The sequence below is a fragment of the Lithobates pipiens genome, unplaced genomic scaffold (assembly GCF_037356315.1).
Source record: "Lithobates pipiens isolate NorthernLeopardFrog02 unplaced genomic scaffold, aLitPip1_a1.2 Scaffold_22, whole genome shotgun sequence".
Classification (NCBI taxonomy): Eukaryota; Metazoa; Chordata; class Amphibia; order Anura; family Ranidae; genus Lithobates; species Lithobates pipiens.
The window spans coordinates 278,805,591-278,831,539 of NW_027507784.1; the positions used below are offsets into that span (position 1 = coordinate 278,805,591).

The window sequence follows — 25,949 nt, forward strand, 5'->3', positions numbered from 1 at the left end:
TTCATTGTTGGTGAAGTGGGAGGGCTGATAAATGTTTGCTTTTGTAATATAACTATACTGAGAAAAGAAAGGTCTGTGCATTGATATATGGTACATTATACGTAATAACTATAACAATGTCAGTGGAATAGGGTGTTTTTTTTTTAATGCCGAAGACTACAGAGGGGTAAATGCATGCAAGAAGACTAGGGAAGGCAGGGAGGTAAACCTAAAAGTTGGTTTGCACGAGAACACATGTGAGCTGCTGAGAGGTAAGAGAGACAGTACACACACACACACATACATACACATATATATATATATATATATATATATATATATTATTTACTATACTTGTCAGTGGTCATAATGTTATGGCTGAAAGATGTGTGTGTATATATGTGTATATACACACACCTATCAGCCATAACATTATGACCATTGACAGGTACAAGGAATACTATTAATTATCTGCTTACATGAATGACATCTGAAAGTGGGTGGGATATAATAGGAGGCAAGTAAACATGTTATACATGTAGTTGAAATCAGAAAAAAATGGGCATTGCAGCTTGTTGTATATGGGGCGGTGTAGAGTGGTCAGGGTGCCCATGCTGACCCGTGAGACATTGCCCCGATGCACGGCTTCAGACATCGGGGCAATGTCTCACTGCCTGTGATTAGTGCAGCACAGCGCCAACTTCCTGGCGGACTCTGCACGTGGCGTATGCGAACAGGCCTGAGCTCATCCCTACTGGGGAAGAGAGCAAAGGATATATCACTAATAGTGACGGGCTTGTGCGTGTTCAGAATCCCACATGCCAGATCCCACCAGGAAGCTTACGCTGCACACCGCTAATCACAGACAATGAGAATTTCCCGGGCCGTAGCTGCACAGGTCAGAAAATGTCTTGCTGCCTGTGATTGGCGGTGTGCAGTGTTGGCTTCCTGGCAGGATCGGGCAGGTGGGATCCCAAACATGCCTGAGCCTATCTCTAGTCACCAACACACCAGGGAACTCCATAAATGGTCCAAAGTTTTAATAAACGATCACAGCAAAGATCAGCAATATTTAAGAGTCAGGTAGGACCCCTTCATCAGAATTTATTAATCCTGGGCTTATCTGGGGACGAGATTGCACCAGGATGCAGTATGGGAAGTAGGTAAGCCTGCAGAGGCATTGTGATACTTTAGGTAATGTTCTGCAGGGGAACCTTGCATCCTGCCATTCATGTGGATGTTAAGTGGAGTGGAGTTGTAAAGGCAGGAGTTTTTTTTATGCATTAAGATAAAAAACCTGTGTGTAGCAGCCTCCCCAGCACCCCCTAATTACTTACCTGAGCCCCATCTCTCTCCAGCGATGTCCATGAGTGTCTTAGCCAGCAGTACCAGTGGCTCCCGTGGCTGTCAATCAAAGTCAGCCAGTCAGCGGGAGGGGGCTGGGGCTCTGTGACTGAATGGACAGACGGAGCTGTGACTTGGCTCGGGTGCGCCCACAGCAAGTTGCTTGCTGTGGGGGCACTCGACAGGAGGGAGGTGCCAGGAGCAGTGACTAGGGATCCGAGAAAAGGAGGATCCGGGCTGCTCTGTGCAAAACCAACTGCACAGTGTAGGTAAGTATAACGTGTGTTATTTAAAAAAAAAAAAAAACTTTACAATCGCTTTTAATTGCAACATACCAACTCCCTAAACATTTTTGCTGACAAAATACCCCCTTCATGGAAATGGTATTCCATGATGGCAGCAGGCTCTTTCAGAAGGATAATGTGCCATGCCACACTGCAAAAAAGATGCAAGAATGGTTTGAGATGTTAACTTGGCCTCTAGATCTCAATCCATTGGGGATCTGTGGGATGTGCTGAAAAAAACAAGTTTCACAACTTACAAGATATGCTAACTGACAGCTTTGAACCAGGTAGCACAGCATAGATTCATAGGTCTAGGGTTGTCCATGCCTCGACCGGTCAGGGCTGTCTCTAATTGTCCAAAGCTTAGAGTAGAGACATATGTCATAATCCACCCCCTCACAGAGGAGGGATTTGCACCAACATTTTTTATCTGACTTGGAACTTCATCAGGGTGTATCAAACCCCCTCCTACTTTATTATATGTTTTTATTGTTGTGTGTGCCCCTATTGAAGAGATTCTGTGACTACTGTCCCTGGAACAGGAAATAGGGGAAGCTTCCCCTAAACTGGAACAGAGATTGGCTTATAACCCTACCAGGGTGCTCTAACACTTCCCTGTTCAATCCAAAATGAAAACTGAATGCTTTGGCTGGAGTGCTATTTGGTAATAGACACATGTGGGAATTCCACCAGATTGGAGTAGGCTGATTGTTATGACAACTTCCAGCTCTATTTTAGGTATAGTTTGTTTTTGTCTTTTTCGTATTTCAGTGACACATCACAATGGGAAAGAAGAAACCTCAGAAAGACGGCAGACCAAAACAGAAAGAATCCCGGTTTAAGAGGCCCTCTAAAAGTCTAGAGAGCTTTGCCAGTGAAGTCCATGAAGCATTAGATGGTAATGTTTGTTTTTATTCGTGTGATGGTGATTTACATGCTTCATATTTTGTGTATTGTGCAGATAAATTCCTTTCAATAACAGTGAGCTCTATTAAGGAAAGGTTCCATTGAGGGTCAGGAAAGGTTGTAAAATCTTGCGCATTTCCAACCTGCAGGCAAAACACACGGCTCTTTAGAAGACACGTAAGGGTGCCATTATCTCTTGGCACACACATGCAACATCAAACACAGTCATGATGTGACTCAGTGTGGTGCGATTTAACAAAATAGTCAAGGATTTCTTTACCTTTGTGGGTAGTGCAGTCCATTGAAATGAATGTACTGCCTACACACAGAATGTAGGTCGCACATAGTGTGCACAGTCCTGAAACTAGTGTTTTATTTACACTTACTTTCCTGTATATGATCTGCTGACATGCAGTGCCGACTCAAAGAACATCTCTGCATGCTGCATTCTGCTTTTCTACATCTCTGGGTGCCAGAGACTTTTTAAGTCTGTATACTATGGTACACAGGAATATAGGAAGGGGCTGTAACTATTTTATGAAAAAGAAAAAAAAAAAAAACTTCAACTCTTTTTTTTTTTTTTTTTTTTAATACACAGTCATTTGTCATTTAGTGAGGGCTTATGTTTGCTATACCAGGGTATATGGCTAGGGTATGTAGATATCTACATCTGGAATCCAATACCAAATGTTGAAACTTCAAGGGTTCAAACTGACAGTTTTAATCCATTCCCTGGCAGGGTTCATCCCATTGGTCAGGTTCATTTGTGTAGGGTGAACGCTTTGAACTGTGCTCAAGATCAATTAAGCATACCATGCTCAGAACCAATTGAAAGAGATAGGCCCATTTCATTTGTGGCCCACAATGGTTTGTTTCATTGTGTTCAAGAACTGTGCCTGAGCTCAAAACGTACAACGAACAAAGGGGATAGTGAAAGTGTGTCTGAGAACACTTGATTAGTTGGAAGTGGGCAAGGGGGGGACAATCAATCTCAAGCACAGTTCCGTTCATCTATGCCCAGGGTGACTGCCCCCAGTTCTGTGTAGTTGCCAGTTTGTACACTTTTTTCCCTTCATCCTGTGCCTGTAATGATTCACCTGCATTTTCCCTCTATGGTGTTAGCAAGTGTGGCAAAGGAATGGACTGATCCTAGCATATATAAACCCAAGTACATTACTTTTTTATACTATTTTCCGGCAGTGTTCTAATGCAAATACACATAGGGGGTTATTTACTAAAGGAAAATCCACTTTGCACTGCAAGTGCACTTGGAAGTAAAGTCGCTGTAGATCCGAGGGGGACATGCAAGGAAAATAAAAAACAGCATTTTTATGATTGGATGATAAAATCAGCAGAGCTTACACTCATTTCAGATCTACCCCTTAGATTTAGAGCGACTGCACTTCCAAGTGCACTTGCAGTGCAAAGTATATTTGGTTTTCCTAAATAACCCCCATTGTTCAATGCCACAGGTTGGTGTAAGTAAACACCCTGTGTATAAAAAAATCTAAAAATTAAATATATTGCAGCTTACCAGTTTTTAGATGTAGTGCCCACATCTTTTGCCTTTATTTTTATATGGGGATTTTGCCAGTAACACAATTCCAGTTTTATGATGATAATGCTCCCTCATTTTACTGTACTTATGGACAAGCAGAGTTATCCCCCTGCATTGCTCACCTTATTAAATTAGAAACGCCTCCCCTCTCCTCACCTCCGTTGCATAGGGAGGAGGTGTTTTGCAGTTCACAGAAGATAAATAGGAAAGCTAATAACATTGTTCAACATTTCAGTTCGATGCACAGGAAGTTACAAGAACACAGGTATTCTTTTATAAGATCTGCAGTTCAGGGTGGATTTGATTTAAATTACAATGTTAATCACTAGTAAAAAGGCTTGATTTAAATCAGCTAGAGTTAAATCATCATTTTTAAAGAGCAACTCTCATCTCTGTCCCTCAGCGGCTCCTCCTCTGACCTGCTGTTGACTCACCGACAGCCTCATTCACTTTAATGGGACGGCTGGTGATGCGGCAGTGGCACAACAAGGTGAGGGACGTGGAGGCAGCAGGTGAGTGGATACCCGCTAACAGGTGCTGCCATGATGGAGCTGAAATGACAGGTGTTAAAAAAAAAAGGACACATTTTTGCTGGTTGTCTGTGTGAAATTGTGTGAATTCATCAATGCAGTGCATGTTATCCCAGCTTGCAGAGCTTGGATTCATTGAATGAGTTTACCAAAAATGTAAATATTGCAGAATATACAGCCTCTCGCTACATACAGTAGTTAGGCTCCATTTCATGCTGAATAAACAAAATGATTAATGTATCTTAAATAGAAAACTATCTTTAGTTAGATTTTTACTCCAAAAGCATTTTATTAAAATAAATTTAATAAAAATCAAAAAAATGCGATTTAAATAAAAAAAAATCATATATATATATTTTTTTAAATCATCTATTTTTATCTACTCTACTGCAGTTACAATGTACTTAGTTTAAAATTAGAAAACAAATATGGCATCTAAGGACTGGTAAGCTGAAATACATAAAAATGTATGTTTGGGTTTAGATATCCTGTCTTTTACATCAAGGAAGCTGCCATCTTATTCATCACTATGCCTTCTGCTGCCTACAGTTCCAGCACCCTCATTGTATGCAGTCATGGTGGTGCATAGGAGTGTGTCTACTTTGAGCGGTATACTACTTACTTCTGATGAGCTCAGGTGTGTTTGAACAAAAGTCCAGACCCGCCTGAGCCATCCCTCCAGGAAACTGTCAGAGCGGACAGCCATCCATAGGCAGTGCAGGCATTGGATGTGATTGACACCAGCGCAAGCCAATGGCTTTAAATCCATCCACTGTAACCAATGTGTATACATGCCCATTGTATATGGGTGGAAGCGGAGCATGCTTCAGGCCGCCTATGACTGTCTGTCTGCTCTGACAGCTTCCTGGAGGGATGGCTCAGGTGGGTTTGCACTCTGAGCTCATCAGAAGTAAGTAGTATACCGCTCAAGGTAGATACACTCCTATGCACCACCATGACTGCTTACAATGAGGCTGCTGGCCCTGCAGGCAGCAGAAGGCATAGTGATGAATAAAAATCCAGATGACCGCACTCCAATGAAATCACCTTTTATTTATTCATAAAATTTTTATAAATCAGTCCATACAGTAAACAGATGATGGAATAAACAGTGCAGCTAACATGTTTCACACCTACTCTGGTGCTTAGTCATAGCTAGAGTGATCAGCTAAAACAGGTATATATGCACATGAACATTCAAATGCATTTGATACACCACCATGTAAAGCTAACACAGCACACATGGAAGTGGTTGATTAATTAAACAACCAGCCCAGAAGGCAGGACCTAAAAACAGATTAAAAAACCTTAACAAATTAAAAACAAAAAAAGAGAAAACAGTAAAAACACAAAACACCTGAGCTCATCCCTAGTGATCAGTTATACACCAACCATCTGATGGCTTGACAGTTCAGTTGAGAGCACAAGCAAATGTGACAGTTATCATTCAAGGAATGCCTTGAATGTAACTGGTATGGGAAACCCTTTAAAGGGTTGTAAAGGTATTATTATTTTTTTTTTAAATAACAAACACGTTATACTTGCCTCCACTGTGCAGCTCGTTAAGCACAGAGTGGCCCTGAACCTGGTCTTCTGGGGTCCCTCGGCGGCTGTCTCGGCTCGCCCCTGCAAGTACTTCTCACGTTCATGCGAGCTCCCTCGCATGGTGAGAAGTACTTGCGGGCGCGCTCCCGGGATACAGCCGGCGGCCATAGCCACTCACTGTATCACTTGGCCCGGCCCCCCAGCGAGATGTGTAATTGGATGTGATTGACAGCAGCACGAGCCAATGGCTGCACTGCTTTCATTCCATCCACTGAAATCAATCAATGGCCAGGCTGAGCGGCGAAAAGAATGTCGGGGGCGAGCGCGGGACTTTCGAGGGGTCAGATAAGTAAAACGAGGTGGGGGGGTCCAGCATTGTCTGATGTTTTTTCACCTTAATGCATAGAATGCATTAAGGTGAAAATTGTTTTACCTTTACAACCCCTTTAAATCAATGGGTTTAATTTCTCTTATAAATTGGACTGTTTAGATCAGTGGTCTCTAAACTGCAGACCGGGGGCCAGGTCTTGCCCTTAGGGCACTTCTCCTCCCACTGACACCTTTGAGGGCACTATTATTCCCATGTTGATACCAACAAGGTGGCCTCCTTCCTCCCATAAAAACCAATGATATGGCGCTGTTTATACCCGCTGATCCCAGGCCATTTTCTACTCCTACTGGCCCCCCCCTAAAGTCTGAAGCTGGACCTTTGCATAGAAAGTCTGGAGACACCCCCCCCCCCCCCCACACACACTGAATTCCCATTACTAAGAAAAAAACTGTTAGCTTCCAACCAATAAATTATCGGTTTTGTAGGATTTATTCTTGATAAACCTCTAATAATAGAAACATTTGCTGTCCTTAGATGCTAGCTGCCTGCCATTCACTGATGTGGACAAGTAGAAAATAAGGATTTATACATTTTCTTTTGTATCAATGATCTGTATATTTAGTATGTTCCATGTCAGGGCTACATAGGGTAGCAAGCTCAGACGGGGCAGCCTCAAGCGTCAGAATGAACTCTGTGATAACTGTGAGATGTTAAGATGGGTTAGAAGATTGATATTTCTGATCTGTAATTCTGTTTTGCCAGTCTTTTGATTCACACATCCAGCCACTCTGCACAGGCAGTCAGGTGATACCCCTGTTTCAGCTTTAATGCTTCTTTTGTCATGTGCATGCTCAATAAGAATGAGCTCAGGCGTGTTCGCAAGCCACACGTGCAGAGCTCGCCAGGAAGTCGGCACTGCACAGCGCTAATCACAGGCAGTGAGATATTTCCCGATCTCTGCAGCCGCACAGGACAATGTCTCACTGCCTGTGATTAGCGCTGTGCAGTGCTGACTTCCTGGTGGGGTCAGCACATGCGGCTTGTGAACACGCCTGAGCTCACCCTTAATGCTCAATAAACAATGATGATACTACAGATTTTTAGTCCAATAAGCAGGCAGGTGATAGAGGAGATTTCTTTCCAGAACATTGTATTTACATGTTAAGCTTGGTGTCGGGCCTTCTAGAAGTAATTGTTTACATTCTTATTTCTATTTCTTCATTTTTTTTGGAAGCTAGTATCCAGGGAGACGGTGCAGAAGATGATGGAGAGACAAAGGTGAAGTTTCCCTGTCCATTGGCAATGTGGGAGTTAGGACATTGTGACCCAAAGAGGTGTACAGGTCGGAAACTGGCACGGAAAGGTCTTGTCAGGAATCTCAGAATAAACCAAAGGTTCAACGGTATCATTCTGAGCCCTATGGGGACAGTGTGTGTCTCTCCTGCTGACAAGTATGTGAATGTGAGAGTTTAAATTTTTGTCATAAATATAATATTTTTGTCTAATAATCTTTATTTTAATGAACATATGTGTAGCAACAGGGAGGCTATTGGCCACTTGCTGCACATATGCATCCATGGGAACTGAGGTTTCTGTGCTGAGAGCGCGCTCACTGCAACAGTGACCGATCTGTCGGACAACTCCTGGTCTCTGTTTTTTGATTGAAAGCTGGCCAGTCACAGTGATCATGTGATCGGGAAGTCAGTTCCAGCATTGAGACTCACTTAAAGAGGAAATAAACCCTGTTGGGTTTACTTCCTCTTTGTCTCCCTGCAAAGGTAAAGCATAATGGGCTACTATGCATTGCATAGTAGCCCATTATGTGTCACTTACCTGACACAGGAGCCTGCGATGTCACCGCTGTCCCCTGCAACACGGAGCGTCCATCTTCTTCTGGGTATCCCTGCTCTGGCCACTCACAGCGCCAGAGCAGCAATGACATCACTCCCGCGCATGCGCACGTTAGCCGCCACTAACGGCATATCGCTGTTAGCAGCCACAGAGGTGCCTGTCTTTTTGTAAATATCTCCTAAACCGTGTATTTCTTGGACCTACAGGTATGCCTTAATCTAGGCTTACCTGTAGGTCAAAGTGGTTTGTAAGGGTTTACAACCACTTTAACCACTTGCTTACTGGGCACTTAAACCTCCTATCCAGACCAATTTTCAGCTTTCAGCGCTGAATGACAATTGCACGGTCATACAACTCTGTACCCAAATTACATTTTTATATATTTTTTCCCCAAATAGAGCTTTCTTTCAGTGGTATTTGATCACCTGTGCGATTTTTTTTTTTTTTTTTTTTTTTTTTTAATATATATGTATATTTTTTTATTTTATTATAAACATTTTAAATGGGTAATTTTTTTCCGTCATTGATGAGGCGGCACTGATCAGTTACACTGATAGTCAGCACCACTTGTGGGCATTGATAGGTGGACCGGCCCCTTACTCGGATCAGTGAGCACCCGAGTCTCATTGACTTGGTGATCATGACACGCGCAGGGAGCGTGCACAGGGGAGGCCGTCATATGACGGTCTCCCGGGAATTCAGATCCACGCTGCGGCTGCCATTCGGCCATAGCGCGGATGTCAAGTGGTTAAAGAGAGAGCATGGGAAGGGGTTAAAGAGCAGTCAAAGAATTAGATATGCAATTAAGTAGACATGATACTAACAATCTTCATTTTTACAGTCTTCCATTTTCCTGTTGCAGTAGTTTTGCAGGGTATCATGGTATGACTGGCCACTGCTCTCAGTAATCGTTATTCAGTGACAGAACTAGTTAGGCACACACCCTCTTTTCCTTTGCGATACAAGCCTGTCTAAGAAAACATGGGATAGGAGGTGTGGTTGTTACTCACCAATGCCAGCACAGAGCACTGAAGTGGGAGGGCAAAAAACATTTTTACTGGGAGAAAGGATTTTCATTCACAAATCATCATATATAAAACAAAATATAGAACTATAAAGAAATAAAAAGGTGTGAGAATTTGGCTTTAATATACTGTTTGACAACCCACTTCTGCCCATACACAATCTACATTATCAATCAGCCAAAGCTTCTGAGTCACAAAATAATCTAGAGAGGGTGACTGGGGACAAAGAGAAGGCAAATTTCCATAATGGGGATGATAAATTAAAGAATTTAGCTCTGTAATTTCAAAGCCATTGTTTACAATTTTTAGGGACTTGTTAATGACTGGAATGGTACCACTGGATTGGCATGAGGCCAATGTGGTGCCTATATTTAAAAAGGGAACCAAGTAACTATAGACCTGCTAGTTTAACTTCTATAGTCGGGAAGATACTGGAGAGTTTAATAAAAGACCACATAGATAAGTTCTTGATGGGAAAAAAATATTTTAAGCAACAGACAGCATGGATTCATAAAAGACAGAAGTTGTCAAACAAATCTGATTTCTTATTTATTGGATTTACAGAATTTGGTTTTATTGTTGAATATGAAAGTATAAGGCCAGGACATTACTGAGTAATCCTTGTAAAAAATAAAATAAAAATGTAGATTCACTTACACATGTTCTTATTTCTGGACACGCCTCAGTGATCATACTAGTGCTTGAAACAGTCACACTGAAAATTATCTGCAAACCAAACTTTAGTGTCTGTGAACAACAATGATTTATTTGAGCATAATGCATAATATGTAATTCTAAATATCTACCAGTAATGTCAGTCTCCACCCTCACATTTCTTTGTTGTAACTTGTTCATTCTGTGTTTTCCTCAGACAAATAGTTGCAGACTGTGGTGTAGCTGTTATTGACTGCTCCTGGGCTAAGCTGGATGACACACCATTCTCTAAGATGAAAGGAAGCCATCCTCGGTTGTTGCCATACCTGGTTGCTGCAAACCCGGTCAACTATGGGAGGCCCTGCAAACTGTCTTGCGTGGAAGCCTATGCTGCGACATTCTGTATTGTTGGTAAGTACGTTTTGAAGCCTAAAAAAATTATATTGGCTTCTAGCCTTTTAGAAAATATATATATTGTCGATGAAAGCATTTGCTGATCTCATCTAAAAATCACATATAATACAGCCAGACTAGCACTTTTTTATGAAAATGTTATCCCTATATTAATGAATTACCTTCTTAGGGGCCTACATTTCTGTAGAAAAATTGGCTTCTGCAAAGTGGTAATACTGCAGTTGGTTTAAAGAATAAGTTCACCTTTGGAACATGTTAATTGTTCCATCTATTTTGAGGGTAGAACATGTAACATGTTACAGCATCTGCAGCCTTGGTCCCCCCTGGTTACAGTGGGCAGGGGATCCTCTTCTTGCACCCTCTGTCAGAATTTAAAAACGGTTTCTTGTGAATGAATGCCTACGAGTACCGTCAGCCATTGTGGCTGACGATTTGTAGTTCTCAATGAATTGCGAAGGCGCTGGTGAGTGCTCTGCTAGTCCATTGATCTTCCTGTTCTCAGGTAGCTGCCTGTAGAAGTTATGAGCAGACAGTTGTGCTAAGTGTCTGTAGGAGCCTGAGATTGCACCTGTTTGCTGATCACGGGTGCAGTGGTCTGCAGGCACCTTTAGAAAAAAAGTGCATTTCATTTTTTGTTAAAAGAAGAACTTATCCTTAAAGAAGTTGGTCAGTCATAAAAACATGCTAAACCCCCACAGTCACACTCGCTACATCAGTTTTCGCCAACCTTTTGGACCTCATAAACCACTAAATTCACAATTTTGAATCCCGTGGACCACTAACCTAAATTTAACATGCCTCATACACACAATGCCCTGTCTCTCTGCCCCCCGGATTATACTGCTGCCCTATACACCCACAATTCTCTGATTCACTTTACTAGGGCAGACCACCAACATTTTCTAGTGGTCCATGGACCACTGCTTGGTGATCGCTACTCTACATGGTCTTTAAGGCTGGGTTCACACCTATGCGATTTGGATGCCGGTTTCCCTGCATCCAATTCTCATAGCACGAGATTGTGACCGGCTCTCTATGGAGCCAGTTCACATATCTCCAGGGCGGCTGCGGAGCGTCTTTGGCTCTGTTTCAGGGCTGAATTCAGGCAAAGATTCTGCCCTGATTCATGCCTGAAATGGAGAACACGGCCAGTTTAGGTGTGAACCCAACCTCAATGAAATGTTACTGGGAATGAGAGATTGGGAGGTTTCGATGGCTGCGTTGTTCTTACATTGTCTTCTGCACACAGTGACCACAGACATTGTTCCCTTGCTGCCATGCATGGGCTGTCAATAGGGAAAACTGCAAGAGCCTTGGCATTTACAGGTAATTCGTACATTTTAGAACATAGAGTAACATCAGTGTATTAGTGTTCCAGCAGATCTGTTTCAAGTGACCCAGATCAACAAAAAGTGACTTTGGAATTCTGCGTGTTTGATGTAGGTTTAACCGGTTCCCGACCAGCGCACGCCGATGTACGTCGGCAGAATGGCACGGGCAGGCATATTGGCGTACAGGTACGTCCAAATTTCAAATTTCAATTTTCGTCCAAATTTCAATGCTGCCCAGCCATCGCATGCCAGTCGGGACCCCTGTGAGTCCAGTCGCGGGTCCCGCGGACTCGATCGCCGCGGGCATACCTGCGATAGTCTCACGGGACGGCTGAATGGAGGAAATGCCGTGTAAACAGCATTTCTCCATTCTGCCTAGCAACTAGTGACGCTGATCTCTGCTCCATGTGATTGGAGCAGAGATCAGTGTTCACTAAATGAAAGCCCAACCACCCACAGTTAGTAACACACCCCTAGGAACACTTAACCCCTACACTGCCACCCACTGGTTAACCCCTTCACTGCCAGTGTCATTTACACAGGAATCACTGCATTTATATAGCAGTGATTACTTTATTAAAGACATTGGTCCCAAAAATGTGTCAAAAATGTCCAATGTGTCCGCCATAATGTCGCAGTCACAATAAAAATCGCTGATTGCTAGTAAAAAAAAAAAAAAAAAAATTATTAATAAAAATGCCATAAAACTATCCCTATTTTGTAAACGCTATAACTTTTGCACAAACCAATCAATAATCGCTTATTGCGATTTTTTTTTTTACCAAAAATATGTAGAAGAATACGTATCGGCCTAAACTGAGGGGAAAAAATGTTTTTTTATATATTTTTGGGGGATATTTATTATAACAAAAAGTAAAAAATAATGAGTTTTTTTCAAAATTGCGCTCTATTTTTGTTTATAGCGCAAAAAATAAAAACCGCAGGGGTGATCAAATACCACCAAAAGAAAGCTCTATTTGTGGGAAAAAAAGGACGTCAATTGTGTTTGGGAGCCACGTCGCACGACCGTGCAATTGTCAGTTAAAGCGACGCAGTGCCGAATCACAAAAAGTGGTCTGGTCTTTGACCAGCAAAATGGTCCGGTCTGAAAGTGGTTAAATCAGATCCACAGTAAGATCCACACAGCAAGATAGACATTCCTTTAGCTGACTTTATAACCTATCTGGATTTAATACTTTGCATTTAATGCCCTAATTTGTCCACCAGATAATTATGTATTTTATGCAGAAATTTCCTAATGGGATGAAATAAATATCATGACTGGTTAGTTTTGAAAAGCTTTGATGTAATTGGCAGACATTCAGACATATATGACATGGCATAGCATAGCGACCGATCATCTTAACTGCTCCAAGCCAATGAAAGGTGAAATCTTGTTAGTTGCTACAAAAAGTGCATCATTGTTCACTGAGCTGCCTAATCTAATAAGATACATTGCTTTTATATGAAAGTTAGGATTTTCCAGTAAAATTTCAGAAGTTTTGCCCAAGGTTGATCTTTTCATCTTTGTATGACATATAACATATGCTGTGTGATCATTTCATATTCTTAAAGGGTCAATCCACTTAAAATCAATATTTCAGTTGGGCAGATGGTTGGGGGCTTAAATCACATTTGTATTTCTTACGTCTCTAAGCGGTGACATTTATGCTTCCGACTTCTGATCTTGGTGCCGTGATGAATGCCAGGATGAGAAATGATCAGCAGCTGTCTTCCCTTATCTGAGTGTAAAAACGTACGCATACATTGAAATCATTTTCTCTCTTTAGGATTTCCAGATTTGGCCACGATTCTGTTGAGGAAATTTAAATGGGGGAAAGTGTTCCTTGAGCTGAATAAAGATCTGCTGGAGAAGTACAGTAAATGCCAGAATTTGGAGGAAATGAAGAAGGTGGAAGCAGAGTACCTGGCTGGGGCTCCGGACAAAGATGAAGAAGAAATAGGTTTTTCAGTTTGGTGTCTTACCTAAGAATTTTGTGATATAAAATCTGATCCTTGCAATATAATTATCATACATACTACAGTGTGTTGCCTTTCATTTTCAATGGCAGCTCAGCGCACTAAGGAATGGATTACCGTCAAAAAATAGTGCACGTCAATTTTTATGGATGTTTGGTGTGTTGTTTGCCCATTTATTTGAATAGGCTGCCTTAACACAATGTACATTAATGCCATGCACCAGGATGCTAATGAATAAATGGTCTCTTATACTGGACTATGCAAACTATCAGGTTTACATTATAGCATGCACTAAAAAAAGTTAAAGTGCAACTTTAGTCAGAAAATTAAGTCCTGCTAGATCACTTCAGGTTGGCCACTTTTCCGGGTATAGCTATATTCAACCTTAAAAATATGTGCCTATGCTGTTTAAAAATCCAGCAATACACTGTCTCACTCTGCTCTGCATATTCTCAGTTGCTCTCCATTATTTGGCACTGAAGAATTTGTAGAAGCTGATCGGCTGACAGGCTTAAAGTGGAATTAAGCCCTCCTATCCTTTACAGCCAATGAAGCTGCTTCTGTTTGATCTGCAACTGCCATGATGCTGCACATGTGAGTAGTTATGACTGGAGCCATTTTAAAGTTTGACAGTTTGGTTCACACAAACAAATGTGACCCTTCGCAATCCTGGCATTCCAGGAATGTAACTGTTTTTTGAAACCATAAGCAATGGGTTTAGTTCCACTTTATGATTGCTGTTCAGGGGTTCTGGGCTTCAGCAAAATGGCAGCCTCTGGCAAGAAGAAATGGGAGCAATGCTGGAGGCAATTTACAGCACACACTCATTTTTTGTGGCATAATTATTAATGTGGAATGTATGTTCCTTGCTAAAGAACATTATTTTTTTATCAAGTTCTTATGGGTAAATTCTGCTTTAATATCTCCTGAATGATTCCCAGCGATCTACAAACACAGCTCATCAGGTACACCAGAGCTCTGTTATGTGGGGACTGCACAGCCCCAATCCAGTTTTGATTTTGTGGTGGTCAAAACTTGCACAGGAATTTTTAGCAGATCGGGGGGCTTGGGAAAAGTATATGTAGATTTCTTGTGGAACCTCGGCAAGTAAACCTGTTGCTGGGCAAAGTGCAGGTGCACTTTAGGGCAACTTAGTTTTACAACAAAATATGCAAAATAAGTAATGTTGTCCATACTGCTTTCAATTAAATTGTGTTGTTTTCTTATTAGGGTAAAGGCTCTTATGTCCAATTGCAAATAGTGATATTTACCCTTAGCCATTGGAGAGCTGTAGACATGTAGTACGCATGCTTGAGGATTTATTGGTGCCAAGATCTCCAAACTAGAGGAGGGAGAGTAGGGGAAGTATAACATTCCAGGGAATAGTTAAAGTGTTTCTAAGGCCATTTAAAAAAATTTATATATAAACATGTTATACTCATCTGCTCTGTGCAATGGTTTTGCACAGAGCAGCCCCTATCCTCATCTTCTGAGGTCCCCCGCTGACCCTCTCAGCTCCTCCTCTTATGTGTCCTGCCTCCATAGCAAGCCATCTGCTATGGGGGGAGATATATGGGTTCACTGCAGAGCTGGCTAGACTAGCCCACTGCTCACAGGATTTGACTGGCAGCAGCCAGTGGCTCCCAGGAATGCAAGTAGCAAAACTTTTTTTTACCATAATGCAGGGAATGCATTAAGGTAAAAAAAAACATTTTGGCTTAAGAACTACTTTAAAGTTAGGCATTAGATTAGAGTTGGATCGGGGATTAGGGAATTTCATATGGGGATTTTCATATAGGGTTGCACAAATGTTTGTCACATTTGCACAGCAGTTTACCCCTTAAAGTGGAACTTCAGTCATTTTTTATCTTTCCATCTATTAAATCTTCTGCCCTTGTTGTTTTAACTTCGGATAATAAAATCGTTTTTTTTCTGCCAGTAAATACCTTACACAACCCACTTCCTGTTTCTTGTCTGGTAAAAAGCCTAGGCTTATGACCTCATGCACAGGAGGGGGGGGGGGATAAGTCATAAGAGGGCCAATGAGAGCAGCACAGCTGTAAATCCAGGAAGAGAACAGACAGCAGCTTCAGCTGTCCACAGTTAAAATGGCTGCAGCCAGACTCGGTGGAGGGAGATTTCTGCAGCATGTTTGGCAAGTACAGAATCGCAGTATATAAAAAAATAATATGCCAAGTGGTTGAAGGGAAGCTCCGGAATGGCAAAGATGTTTTTATTACAAATTATGTGAGCAGACTGCATATCCTCTTTAATGTTTCAAAGTTTAGATCAAAGGTTATCTTTTTTAGTGAAAGTGTTAAGGTACAGGGGTACTAACCCCCAAGGTGTTTTACTTCCCAGCTCTGAATGTGTTCATATGGGGCAATGGGTGGGTAGCCTATCATCAGTTGTGCCCGTTAGATTCCTGACTATCCTTGGTGTATGCTTGTTCATAACAGTCACTCATACAGTATTAAAGCCAAAGACAGATAGTTATTTAGTATTTCCACAAGAAGCCCACATAATACTGTCATGGTGGGGTCCTTTAACTACATTATACTAGGTTTGAATTGTTTTTTCCATCTTATTTTAGCATGTATTACAGTTGCACTTACGTGTTTAATATTATAGTACACTTACCATAAAACCTGTAAGGGAAGGAATGGAAGATCGAAGGAAGGGGGAGGTTTCATAGCCTCACTGATTAACGAAACTGAACATTGCATACGTTTACTTCTAAACCATAATACAGTGGTTGGAGGTTTCTGTAGATCAGATCAGTCCATAGTAAGGGAGGGTTATAACGCCTGTAATTTTTTTTTTTCCCCATCTGTGTCCCTTTTGCAGAGATTTCCCTTCACTTCCTGTCCCATATCCAAACAGGAAGTGAGAGGAAATCCATGCAAATTAAAGGAATTCCTTGGGGACCCCCAAGTCACCAGAACTAGTGTCCTCATTGGAAGATTTCCCCTCTATCACTTTTCTGGGGACACCTCAAAACTTGGGATTTTCTTTTACATTCACTTTCAATAAAAATGGTAAGCAGGACAAATATAGAGGGGGTGAATCTCTTAAATGGGGGGATAGACTGCAATAAAAACTGACAGGGGTTCTAATCCCTCCCAATTCTATCCAAAGCTAAAAAAAAAAGTTTTGCCTTTTACGTTTCTATGGAGAGCTGCAGCAGATTTTGCACTCTCTAGTTTTAGTAAATCAGCCCCATTGACTCTCCCGAACTTCAGGTCCATCACCATAGTCCATTTCTTCCCTATTGTTTTCCCATAGGAACAAATACAGAATTCATTGGTAGGGACTAGGTCACAAAAGTAAAAATGAACAGTAATGGGTAGTATGTGGGTTGTTAGCATACATTGCTGTCCATCCATTACCTAATTAGTATGATTGAGTAAAGCATGGAAGAGCACAATGATGTTTTAAGAGTAGTAGCTCATAGAAGCCTATCAGCATTCACCATGCAATAATCTAGAGCCGTTGTTCATTTAGTGTACTATCCGTAGCTGATGCCCTACCCCATGCTAAATATGATTCTCACAGGTTATAATAACCTGAGGATCAGCTCCTCAGAGTTGTTCTCTGTGTAGTCTGCACAGAATTGCACAACCTCTTTAAAAACTCCCCAGTCCTACTCTGCATTTCATACATGTCTACAGCCTGGGCTCCATATATTACTGTAATTTGCATATTGCTTTCATAAAATATTGTATTTGGCATGTCTTGCAGGCAATGGCAATAATTCTGTACTAGTAGGATGTTTTGTACAATCATTTATTGCTGTGTCTGCTCTGTCTTTTCAGATCCATTTGATGTTGAATCTGGACGAGAATTTTCCAACCTGAACAGAGTCATCTGCTCCGGACGGTAATGACAGTCTCTATCTCTTGTTGATTTCCCTGCTGCAGCCTCATGTTTTCAAACTCTCCCACAAGGCCCTAACTACATTACAGATCAAAGCACAAATTTAAAAGATCACTTTTTTTGTGGCTATGGCTTTTATTGTTAGTGTAATTCAAAATGAATTCAGGACATTGGCATTTTGAAATGTTGTGTGTAATGTCCAGGACAGAACAGGGGCAGTGACCTGCTGACACTGCATTATTTTGTTATGAAATTTGAAAAATGTAATGGAAGGTGCTGCAACTAATGATATTTCTACTGCTTGTTGTCAGGAAATGGTAACAAATCTAGTGGTGAATTCCAGGGCAACAGCTTAGGCTGGATTCACACTGTGTGCGGACGCGGCTCACATGACATCCAATCATGGTTATTGTAAGGCTAAGTTCACACTGGCATTAAAAGCAGGTGTTTGAGAGGTGTTAAAAACACCCCTCTAATGCCTACGCGAATGATACAGTGGACAGAATACAGTGCTGTTCACAATATCAAAACATGGAGCGCTAGCATCGCGTCACTTCAAAATTGAAGCCTCATGTCGAGTCAGGAGGTGTGTTTCAAGCCTTTCAATGCCACCAAGTCTATGGTTCAGAAACGCTCTATCAGCGGGGTATTAAGATTGGTTTATTTACTGTAATGGAATAGGCATTTGTGGAGCCTTTTTAACACTCCTTAATGCTCATCAAACGCTTCAAAACTGCCCATAGGGCGTGTGGGAAGCATTTTTAACTCGTATTTAACGTTTGTAAAATGCCGGTCTAACGCCCATACTAAAGCTCATTAAAGCGGGTCTAACTCTTGTACTAATGCTTTAGGAGCATTTGTTAAGTGTTTAGAAATTTAGTCAAGCGTGAACAAGCCCTAAAGGATAAACCCACTGAAAAGAGGTATCAGTCTTTGGCACCAGAACTATCTTCTGTCTCCTATTCCAGTAAAGATCCCTGCCCAAGACTCCCTGCCCAAGCTGGAAGTTTCTTTACTAGCAGATCACTTCAGCCTTCAAATGCCATTGCAGCTTGAAGATGGTAGTGTACATGTATTTAATATTGTAATTGACAGATACAATTACATTGTTCAAAAAATGTTATGTCCATTTTTTTAGGGTAAAACACCTGAACAGGATAATTTTTAAACCTATATACCAAATAAAAGCTCTAAAAACATTATAAAATTTAGTTAGGAAGGAAAATCAGTTATAGAGTTATCCCTAAGTTAATCAGCACATAGTTTGACTGCTTTATTTGGTCTGAGCATCCACACAGCAATGACCCCTGGTTATGAAAGGTTATTGCTCATTATTTAGTGGCACTCCTTTTTTTTTTTTTTTGCACAGTTCCTTGTCTCAGTAGAGATCTCCTGATCTCAATGCTGGGGTTTATAGTTGGTTGTGCTGTTTGAATGTAGGCAGTGCATTGTCTTGGACTATAGACCAAAATTGTTTTCTTTCATAGGGTGATGGAGGATAATGATGATGATGAAGATGAGGATGATGAGGAGGAGGAGACTGATGAGGAAGCTAACAACACTGAGAAGGCAAATGACGGCAAAGCAGAGTCCCATTCTGATGAGGAAACTGAAGATGATGAAGTAGAAGCAGCAGCGGCTAGTAAGCCTGTTATTTGGAAAGGAGTGAAGAAGAGACTGAGAGACTAAGCGATGAGAGTGCTGTAACAATATGAGTGCATAGGTTACAGTAACATTGAGCCTCTTTTCTCAAAAAGGGTGTATTTATGTATAGTTTTTGCTACTTTCTATATAAAAATTAAATATATTGGAAAGTTTAAATAGGATTCATTGTAAAATATATATATATATAATATTTTTGTTACCATGTGTGCATAGATGTTCTTTCACTGTGAAAGCTGAAACATTTTGGTATTTGTCTGCTTTTCTGGATTGCTTTACTATGATGCTTCTTAAAATTTTGTGACATGTACCATTCGAAGTGTATGCTTTCAGCACTTGGCAAGTAAAATTATAGAAAATATATTTAATCTAGTGTCTTTGGACAGGTGCTAGAGATAGCAGAGCGATGTACACCCCTCAAAATTTCAAGTGAGAACACTGAAGAAATTATACTTTGCTACAATGTAAAGTAGTGAGTGTACAGCTTGTATAACAGTGTAAATTTGCTGTCCCCTCAAAATAAATCAACAAACAGCCATTAATATCTAAACAGCAGGCAACAAAAGTGAGAACACCCCTAAGGGAAAATGTCCAAATTGGGCCCATTTAGCCATTTTGCCTCCTCTGTGTCATGTGACCCGCTAGTGTTACAAGGTCTAAGGCGTGAATGGGGAGGTGTGTTAAATTTGGTGTTATCGCTCTCACCCTCTCATACTGGTCACTGGAAGTTCAACATGGCACCTCATGGGAAGGAATCTGAGGATCTGAAAAAAAGAATTGTTTCTCAACATAAAGATGGCCTAGGCCAGTGATGGAGAACCTTGGCACCCCAGATGTTTTGGAACTACATTTCCCATGATGCTCATGCACGCTGCAGTGTAGTGGAGCATCATGGGAAATGTAGTTCCAAAACATCTGGGGTGCCAAGGTTCGCCATCACTGGCCTAGGCTATAAGAAGATTTCCAAGATCCCGAAACTGAGCTGCAGCATGGTGGCCAAAACCATAATAGTGGTTTAATAGCACAGGTTCCACTCAGAACAAGCCTCGCCATGGTCAACCAAAGAAGCTGAGTGCACGTGCTCCGCATCATATCCAGAGGCTGTCTTTGGGAAAAAGATGTATGAGTGCTGCCAGATTTGCGGCAGAGGTTGTAGGGGTGGGGTGGGGTGTCAGCCTGCCACTGCTCAGATTATACGCCGCACACTGCATCAAATTGGTCTGCATGGCTGTCATCCCAGAAGGATGTCTCTTCTAAAGATGATGCACAAGAAAGCCTGCAAATAGTTTTCTGAAGACAAGGAGACTAAGAACATGGATTACTGGAACCATGTCCTGTGGTCTGATGAGACCAAGATAAAATTATTTGGTTCAGATGGTGTCAAGCGTGTGTGGCGACAACCAGGTGAGGAGTTCAAAGACAAGTGTGTCTTGCCTACAGTCAAGCATGGCGGTGGGAGTGTCATGGTCTGGGGCTGCATGAGTACTGTCAGCACTGGGGAGCTACAGTTCATTGAGGGAACCATGAATGCCAACATGTACTGTGACATCCTGGAGCAGAGCATGATCCCCATCCTTTGGAGAGTGGGCCGCAGGGCAGTATTCCAACAGGATAGCAACCCCAAACACACCTCCAAGATGACTGCTGCCTTGCTAAAGAAGCTGAGGGTGAAGATGAAGGACTGGCCAAGCATGTCCCCAGCTTAAACCCTATTAAGCATCTGTGGGGAAGGTGGAGGAGCACAAGGTCTCAAACATCCACCAGCTCTGTGATGTCTTCATGGAGGAGTTGAAGAGGACTCTGGTGGCAACTTGTGAAGCTCTGGTAAATGCCATGCCCAAGAGTGTTAAGGCAGTGCTGGAAAATAATGGTGGCCACACAAAATATTGACACTTTGGGCCCAATTTGGACATTTTCATTTAGGGGTGTACTCACCTTTGTTGCCAGCAGTTTAGACTTTAATGGCTGTGTGTTGAGTTATTTTGAGGGGACAGCAAATTTACACTGTTGTACCAGCTGTACACTGATTACTTTACATTGTAACAAAGTGCAATTTCTTCAGTGTTGTCACATGAAAAGGTATAATAAAATATTTACAAAAATGTGAGGGATGTACTCATGTTTGTGTTTCAGACTGAAAGTGTAATTTTCTATGTGCTGAAGACACCTTGGAGGGGGCAGTGCTCTCATTGAACATTTCGGAGCAGAGGCTGTTATCTTTGGAAGTGCATGGCAAAACACTAGATATAAGGGTAAACAGGCTTGGACTTGTTTTGATGGGAAAATTCAGCTTGCTGTCAGGTTTATTCCACTTTCATTAGTCATCAGACGTTTCTGAGATTATTCAGAATTAACTGATAGGGGAATCTGATCTGCTTTTATGCTGTATTGACCCACATCAAACTGCATTTTCATTTCCGTTGTCTTTCATGAGAGAGAAGCAGTTCTGACGCACACAAAAGCTTTAATGGCGTGTGGCAAGTGTAGGTAACAGAGAGCTTTACAGCATGAACACAGGTAGAATTGCTTTTAATGAACAAAGGACATGTTGTGCCCATAGTACACTATTGACGAAAGGTAATGCTTCTGTACTTTCTATTCTTACAGGAATATGGCAAATTTTAACATAGCAGGTATTTTCTTAAACGTTTATTATTACTTCTGGTGCCAAACGTTCCCTTATCTAGGGTGAAAAATGTATTACTGAAACGCTGATGTTTTCCTGTTACCGACAGTATATATCAATGAAGCACCCATACTGTAATCAAAATTAATCTTACCTAGTGACTTCTGTAAATTTTGATTAAAGAACTTCCTTTTGGATGATTACCAACTGGAACTGGACATGTCTCAGATCCCAGGAGGCTGCTGGACCATTCACACTAAACATGCTAGTTGCTGGGGACCTAAAGTCTGGTGAAGAACCAGCCCAGATGAGCCCTGGATCTTTGAACAGGTAAGTGTCCTTTTTTTATTAAAAGTCAGCAGCTATAAATACTATAGCTGCTGACTTTTAATAAAAGGACACTTACCTTTTTATTTTTTATTTTTAAACAAGCTGAAGATCCTCTCTAAGTAATGGATGTGCCTTTTGAAATCCTCTCTCCTGGGGTCTGCAGAGAAGATCTGGGATGGTCTGTAAGGTTGCTGTTGGGCAGTGCTAACTTGGATACCTGGTATCTGATACTGATAGGATTTTCTATAGGTCCATGAATGCCCCTTGGGGGCAAGCCTACTGTAATGTGTGAAGATTTAGCTATCTGATAGCACTACAGCCTAAACTAGTGAGTGTTCCTGTGAGAAAGCTCCTCCTTATGACCGTCCTCCTTGCATGTATCCCATACTGTGAGGGGCAGACTGTGTTTGTTTATTTCTGTACCTTCAGAGACAGTAGCTTGGTCTCCGTGCAGTGTTGGGTTTATCTACAGAGGCACCTGCAATCACATTATGGATGCATCATATGGATTACATAGCTTAACCCAAGGTGCTGCTCCCACAGGAGATGTGTCTTGCCCTCTGATATCAGTGCACTCCCTGGAGAATCCCTCGAACTGCTTCTGCCTAAGGGTGCTGGGGTAGCTGGCCTCTGCCTTTGACGCAGTTCTGTATGCCCAGCTGTACTCCAGAGAGTTGCAGCTGGTTATTCTGTTGACATGGGTCATGTGTCTGCAGTCCCTGGATCTGCCTATGTATCTGAATACATAGGCTAGTTCTGAATGAATGAATGAATGAATGAATGAAATACTTGTATAGCGCACAATGCGAACTGAATCGCCTCTAGGCGCTGCGATGGTCGATCTCTTCCCAGATGTGGAAAAATTATTCCTTCTGATAACTTTGAAGGTAATGACGACAAAATTACAGAATTGGGAGGTGTTCTGGAGAACCAGTCAGTTCAGGAAACGTGGTCTGTGGAGGAGCAAACCTTGCAAATCAAATATTTGGAACTGCATGCAATTTGTCTGGCTCTCTGGGCTCGCCTTTAGGGTCTCCCGGTTCAACTGCAGTCAGACGATGCCAGTGGCCTACATAAATCACTAGGGTGGGACAAGGATCTGTGCTGCCCAGGAAGAGGTGGACATGGCCATGTTATGGGCAGAGCTGAATGTTTCGACTCTCTCTGACATGCACATTCTAGGTGTGGAAAATTGGTAGGCAAACTTTCCCAGTTGTCAGCAGCTGAACTAGGATAAGTGATCCCTTCATCTTGATGTGTTCATAACCCCTTTGTCGGAGGTGGGAGTCCCCAGATGTGGATCTTGTGTCCAGGTTCAACAGATCCAGGGATCCTCAGGTATTTGCGGTGGATGCCCTGGTGACTTCTTGGGATCTTTTTTTTTCTGATCTGTGTGTTTCCTCGCCTTCAAATCGCACCTTATCTGTTTTGCAGGATAAAGATAGAAGGTGTGCAAATGACTGTAATTGTTCTGGCTTGGTCTCCTTTAAAGAACATGGTATGTGAACATCATCATGGTATGTGTTGTCACAGGGTCCAGTATTCCACCCTGCTTAGTGGTCGTTTTGACAACATGGTTGTTAATTTCCAAGTCCTTAGTGAATTTTGACAACAAATAAAAAGCCACATCCGTCCGTAGGCAGATTGTGCATACACCCAAACTCGAAAGGGAATCCACCACCATATAACACCTGTAGCAGAGGCTTCTTACTAGATGAGATGGACTATAAAGTTATAAATGGTCAAACAGGCTTTGGTTATATATTCCTCCAATGGCTCCCAGTGCAGGGACAGGCATCACACCCCTGCTTGTGAAGATAAATGCCAAAGAAAAAAAAATACTTCCAAGGTAAAAGTAAGTTAAAAACTCAATCCTTTTATATAACAAAAAGATGCAATAGTAATATAGTACAATGCCCATTCCCTGAAGACGTAGTTTCCGTTGAAACATGTAGGTCGCAGCTTGTACGTGACAACATCACGCTGGTTGTAGCCGGGGTTTTTTTCCGCTTAACTATCAGACTGTTACTGCCTTGTTGTGGTCATTCCACACTGTTTTTCACCATGCATGATTGTACTATATTACCATTGCTATTGCATCTTTTTTGTTAAAGAAAAGGCTCAAGTTTTTAATGTACTTTCACCTTGGGAGTACTGTATATATTTTTTTCTTTGGCATTTACTTTCCAAGCGGAGGTGTGATGCTTGTCCCTGCACTGGGAGCCATTGGAAGAATATATAACCAAAGCCTGTTTGACCATTTATAGCTTTATGGTCCATCTCATCTGGTAAGAGGCCCCTGCTATAGGTGTTATATTGTGGTGGATTCCCTTTCAAGTTTGTGTGTATGCACCATCTGCCTACTAATGGATGTGGCATTTTATTTATTACAATTCAAGAGGCGATTGTATCTGCATGTTTATGTTTGATCAAGATCATAGGAGAGAAAATTTATTCACATGTGAACTGTTATGGACTCGCATGTTTGTTTTTAATAATAATTATCATTTTTTGGCATTATTTTAGAGCTGCTGTTTCTTTTTGCTTTAGAGTTCCACAATTTGTATGACAATTGCACAGTGGCTGCTTTGCACATATTTACAAATTTTGTGTTGTCTAGGGAGGATATTTTTTGTTTTTGATCAGTGATGTTTCTGACACCTTTATTCCTAGCCTGCTCAGAGCAAAGATGTTGACCTCCAGGGAAGGTGTAACACCACACTTTGAAGGCCTGGTCTGAAATTGTCCCAGGTGGTAAGTACGATCAAGGGTCAGATTTCGCCTTTGCCTATTCTGGTTTCGATTCCTTTTGCATCTCATTGTTTGGTAAAGAATTTTGTTCTGTCCATCTGGTCTCCAGTGTCTTTACATAGTTACATAGTAGGTGAGGTTGAAAAAAAGACGCAAATCCATCAAGTCCAACCTATGTGTGTGATTATATGTCATTATTACATTGTATATGCCTGTATGTTCTGGTCAGTCAGGTGCTTATGTAATAGTTTTCTAGCTCTCCGCTGAAACCCCCGCCAGTGGAAGGGAATTCCACATCCTTGATACTCTTAGCCCTTGTACACACGGTCGGACATTCCGATGGACAATGTCCAATCGGACCGTGTTGTCGGATAATCCTACCATGTGGGCTCCATCGGACTGTTTCCGTCGGAATATCCGACCGACAAAGTTTTAGAGCTGGGCTATAAAATTTTCCGACAACATGATCCGATAGGACTTCGTCCAATCGTTTGTAGAGAATTCAGATCGGACAAAGTGCCACGCATGCTCAGATCAAATTCCTAGACCAAAGCTATTGGCTACTAGCCTCAACGTAGTCCCGTCGTAACAAAATAACGTCATCACGTTCCGAACGATCGGATTTTCCGACAACTTTGTCCGACTGTGTGTATGCAACACCAGTTTCGGACAAAATCGTCGGACAAAATCCGATGGATTTTGTTGGCGGAATGTCTGACCGTGTGTACAAGGGCTAACAGTAAAGAACCCTCTATGCAGTTTAAAGTGGAAATTAACCCTTCTATCGTTTTCAGTCAAGGAACCCGCCATCTTGGCCTCTAATAATTCTTCAACTGCCTTAATGCTGCACATGTGATCAGTTATGACACCAGCCATTGGATGGTTTGAACGTTTCGTTGAGAGCACAACCAATGTGAACATTAGCATTTCTGGCATGCCGGGAATGCATTGTTTACATAGGCATCTTCCCTT

General features: G+C 41.7%; 1 protein-coding gene across 4 annotated transcripts; it reads left to right on the plus strand.

Annotated features, from left to right (window-relative positions):
- The first annotated feature begins 47 nt into the window (after positions 1 to 47).
- On the plus strand, positions 48 to 19,633 carry TSR3 (TSR3 ribosome maturation factor). Of its 4 annotated transcripts, none has more exons than XM_077449091.1 (7): positions 48 to 71; positions 2,379 to 2,505; positions 7,712 to 7,928; positions 10,225 to 10,418; positions 13,543 to 13,716; positions 17,548 to 17,611; positions 19,096 to 19,633. In XM_077449091.1, the coding sequence occupies exons 2-7, from the start codon at positions 2,391 to 2,393 to the stop codon at positions 19,295 to 19,297; spliced, it is 966 nt and encodes a 321-aa protein (XP_077305217.1). In that variant the 5' UTR covers positions 48 to 71; positions 2,379 to 2,390; the 3' UTR covers positions 19,298 to 19,633. The 4 variants fall into 4 exon arrangements, with proteins under 4 accessions (XP_077305217.1, XP_077305216.1, XP_077305218.1 ...); XM_077449090.1 differs by lacking the exon at positions 48 to 71 and adding an exon at positions 124 to 251; XM_077449092.1 differs by lacking the exon at positions 48 to 71 and having other exon boundaries at positions 2,357 to 2,505.
- The last annotated feature ends 6,316 nt before the right edge of the window (positions 19,634 to 25,949 follow it).

What these genes read in the sequence shown, in the direction of transcription:
- TSR3 (XM_077449091.1), top strand. Translation starts at nt 2,391, where the DNA reads ATGGGAAAGAAGAAACCTCAGAAAGACGGCAGACCAAAACAGAAAGAA. An exon ending in TGCGACATTCTGTATTGTTG is followed by an intron (nt 10,419 to 13,542) that starts GTAAGTACGTTT and finishes TTCTCTCTTTAG; the next exon opens with GATTTCCAGATTTGGCCACG. An exon ending in AGAGTCATCTGCTCCGGACG is followed by an intron (nt 17,612 to 19,095) that starts GTAATGACAGTC and finishes TTTCTTTCATAG; the next exon opens with GGTGATGGAGGATAATGATG.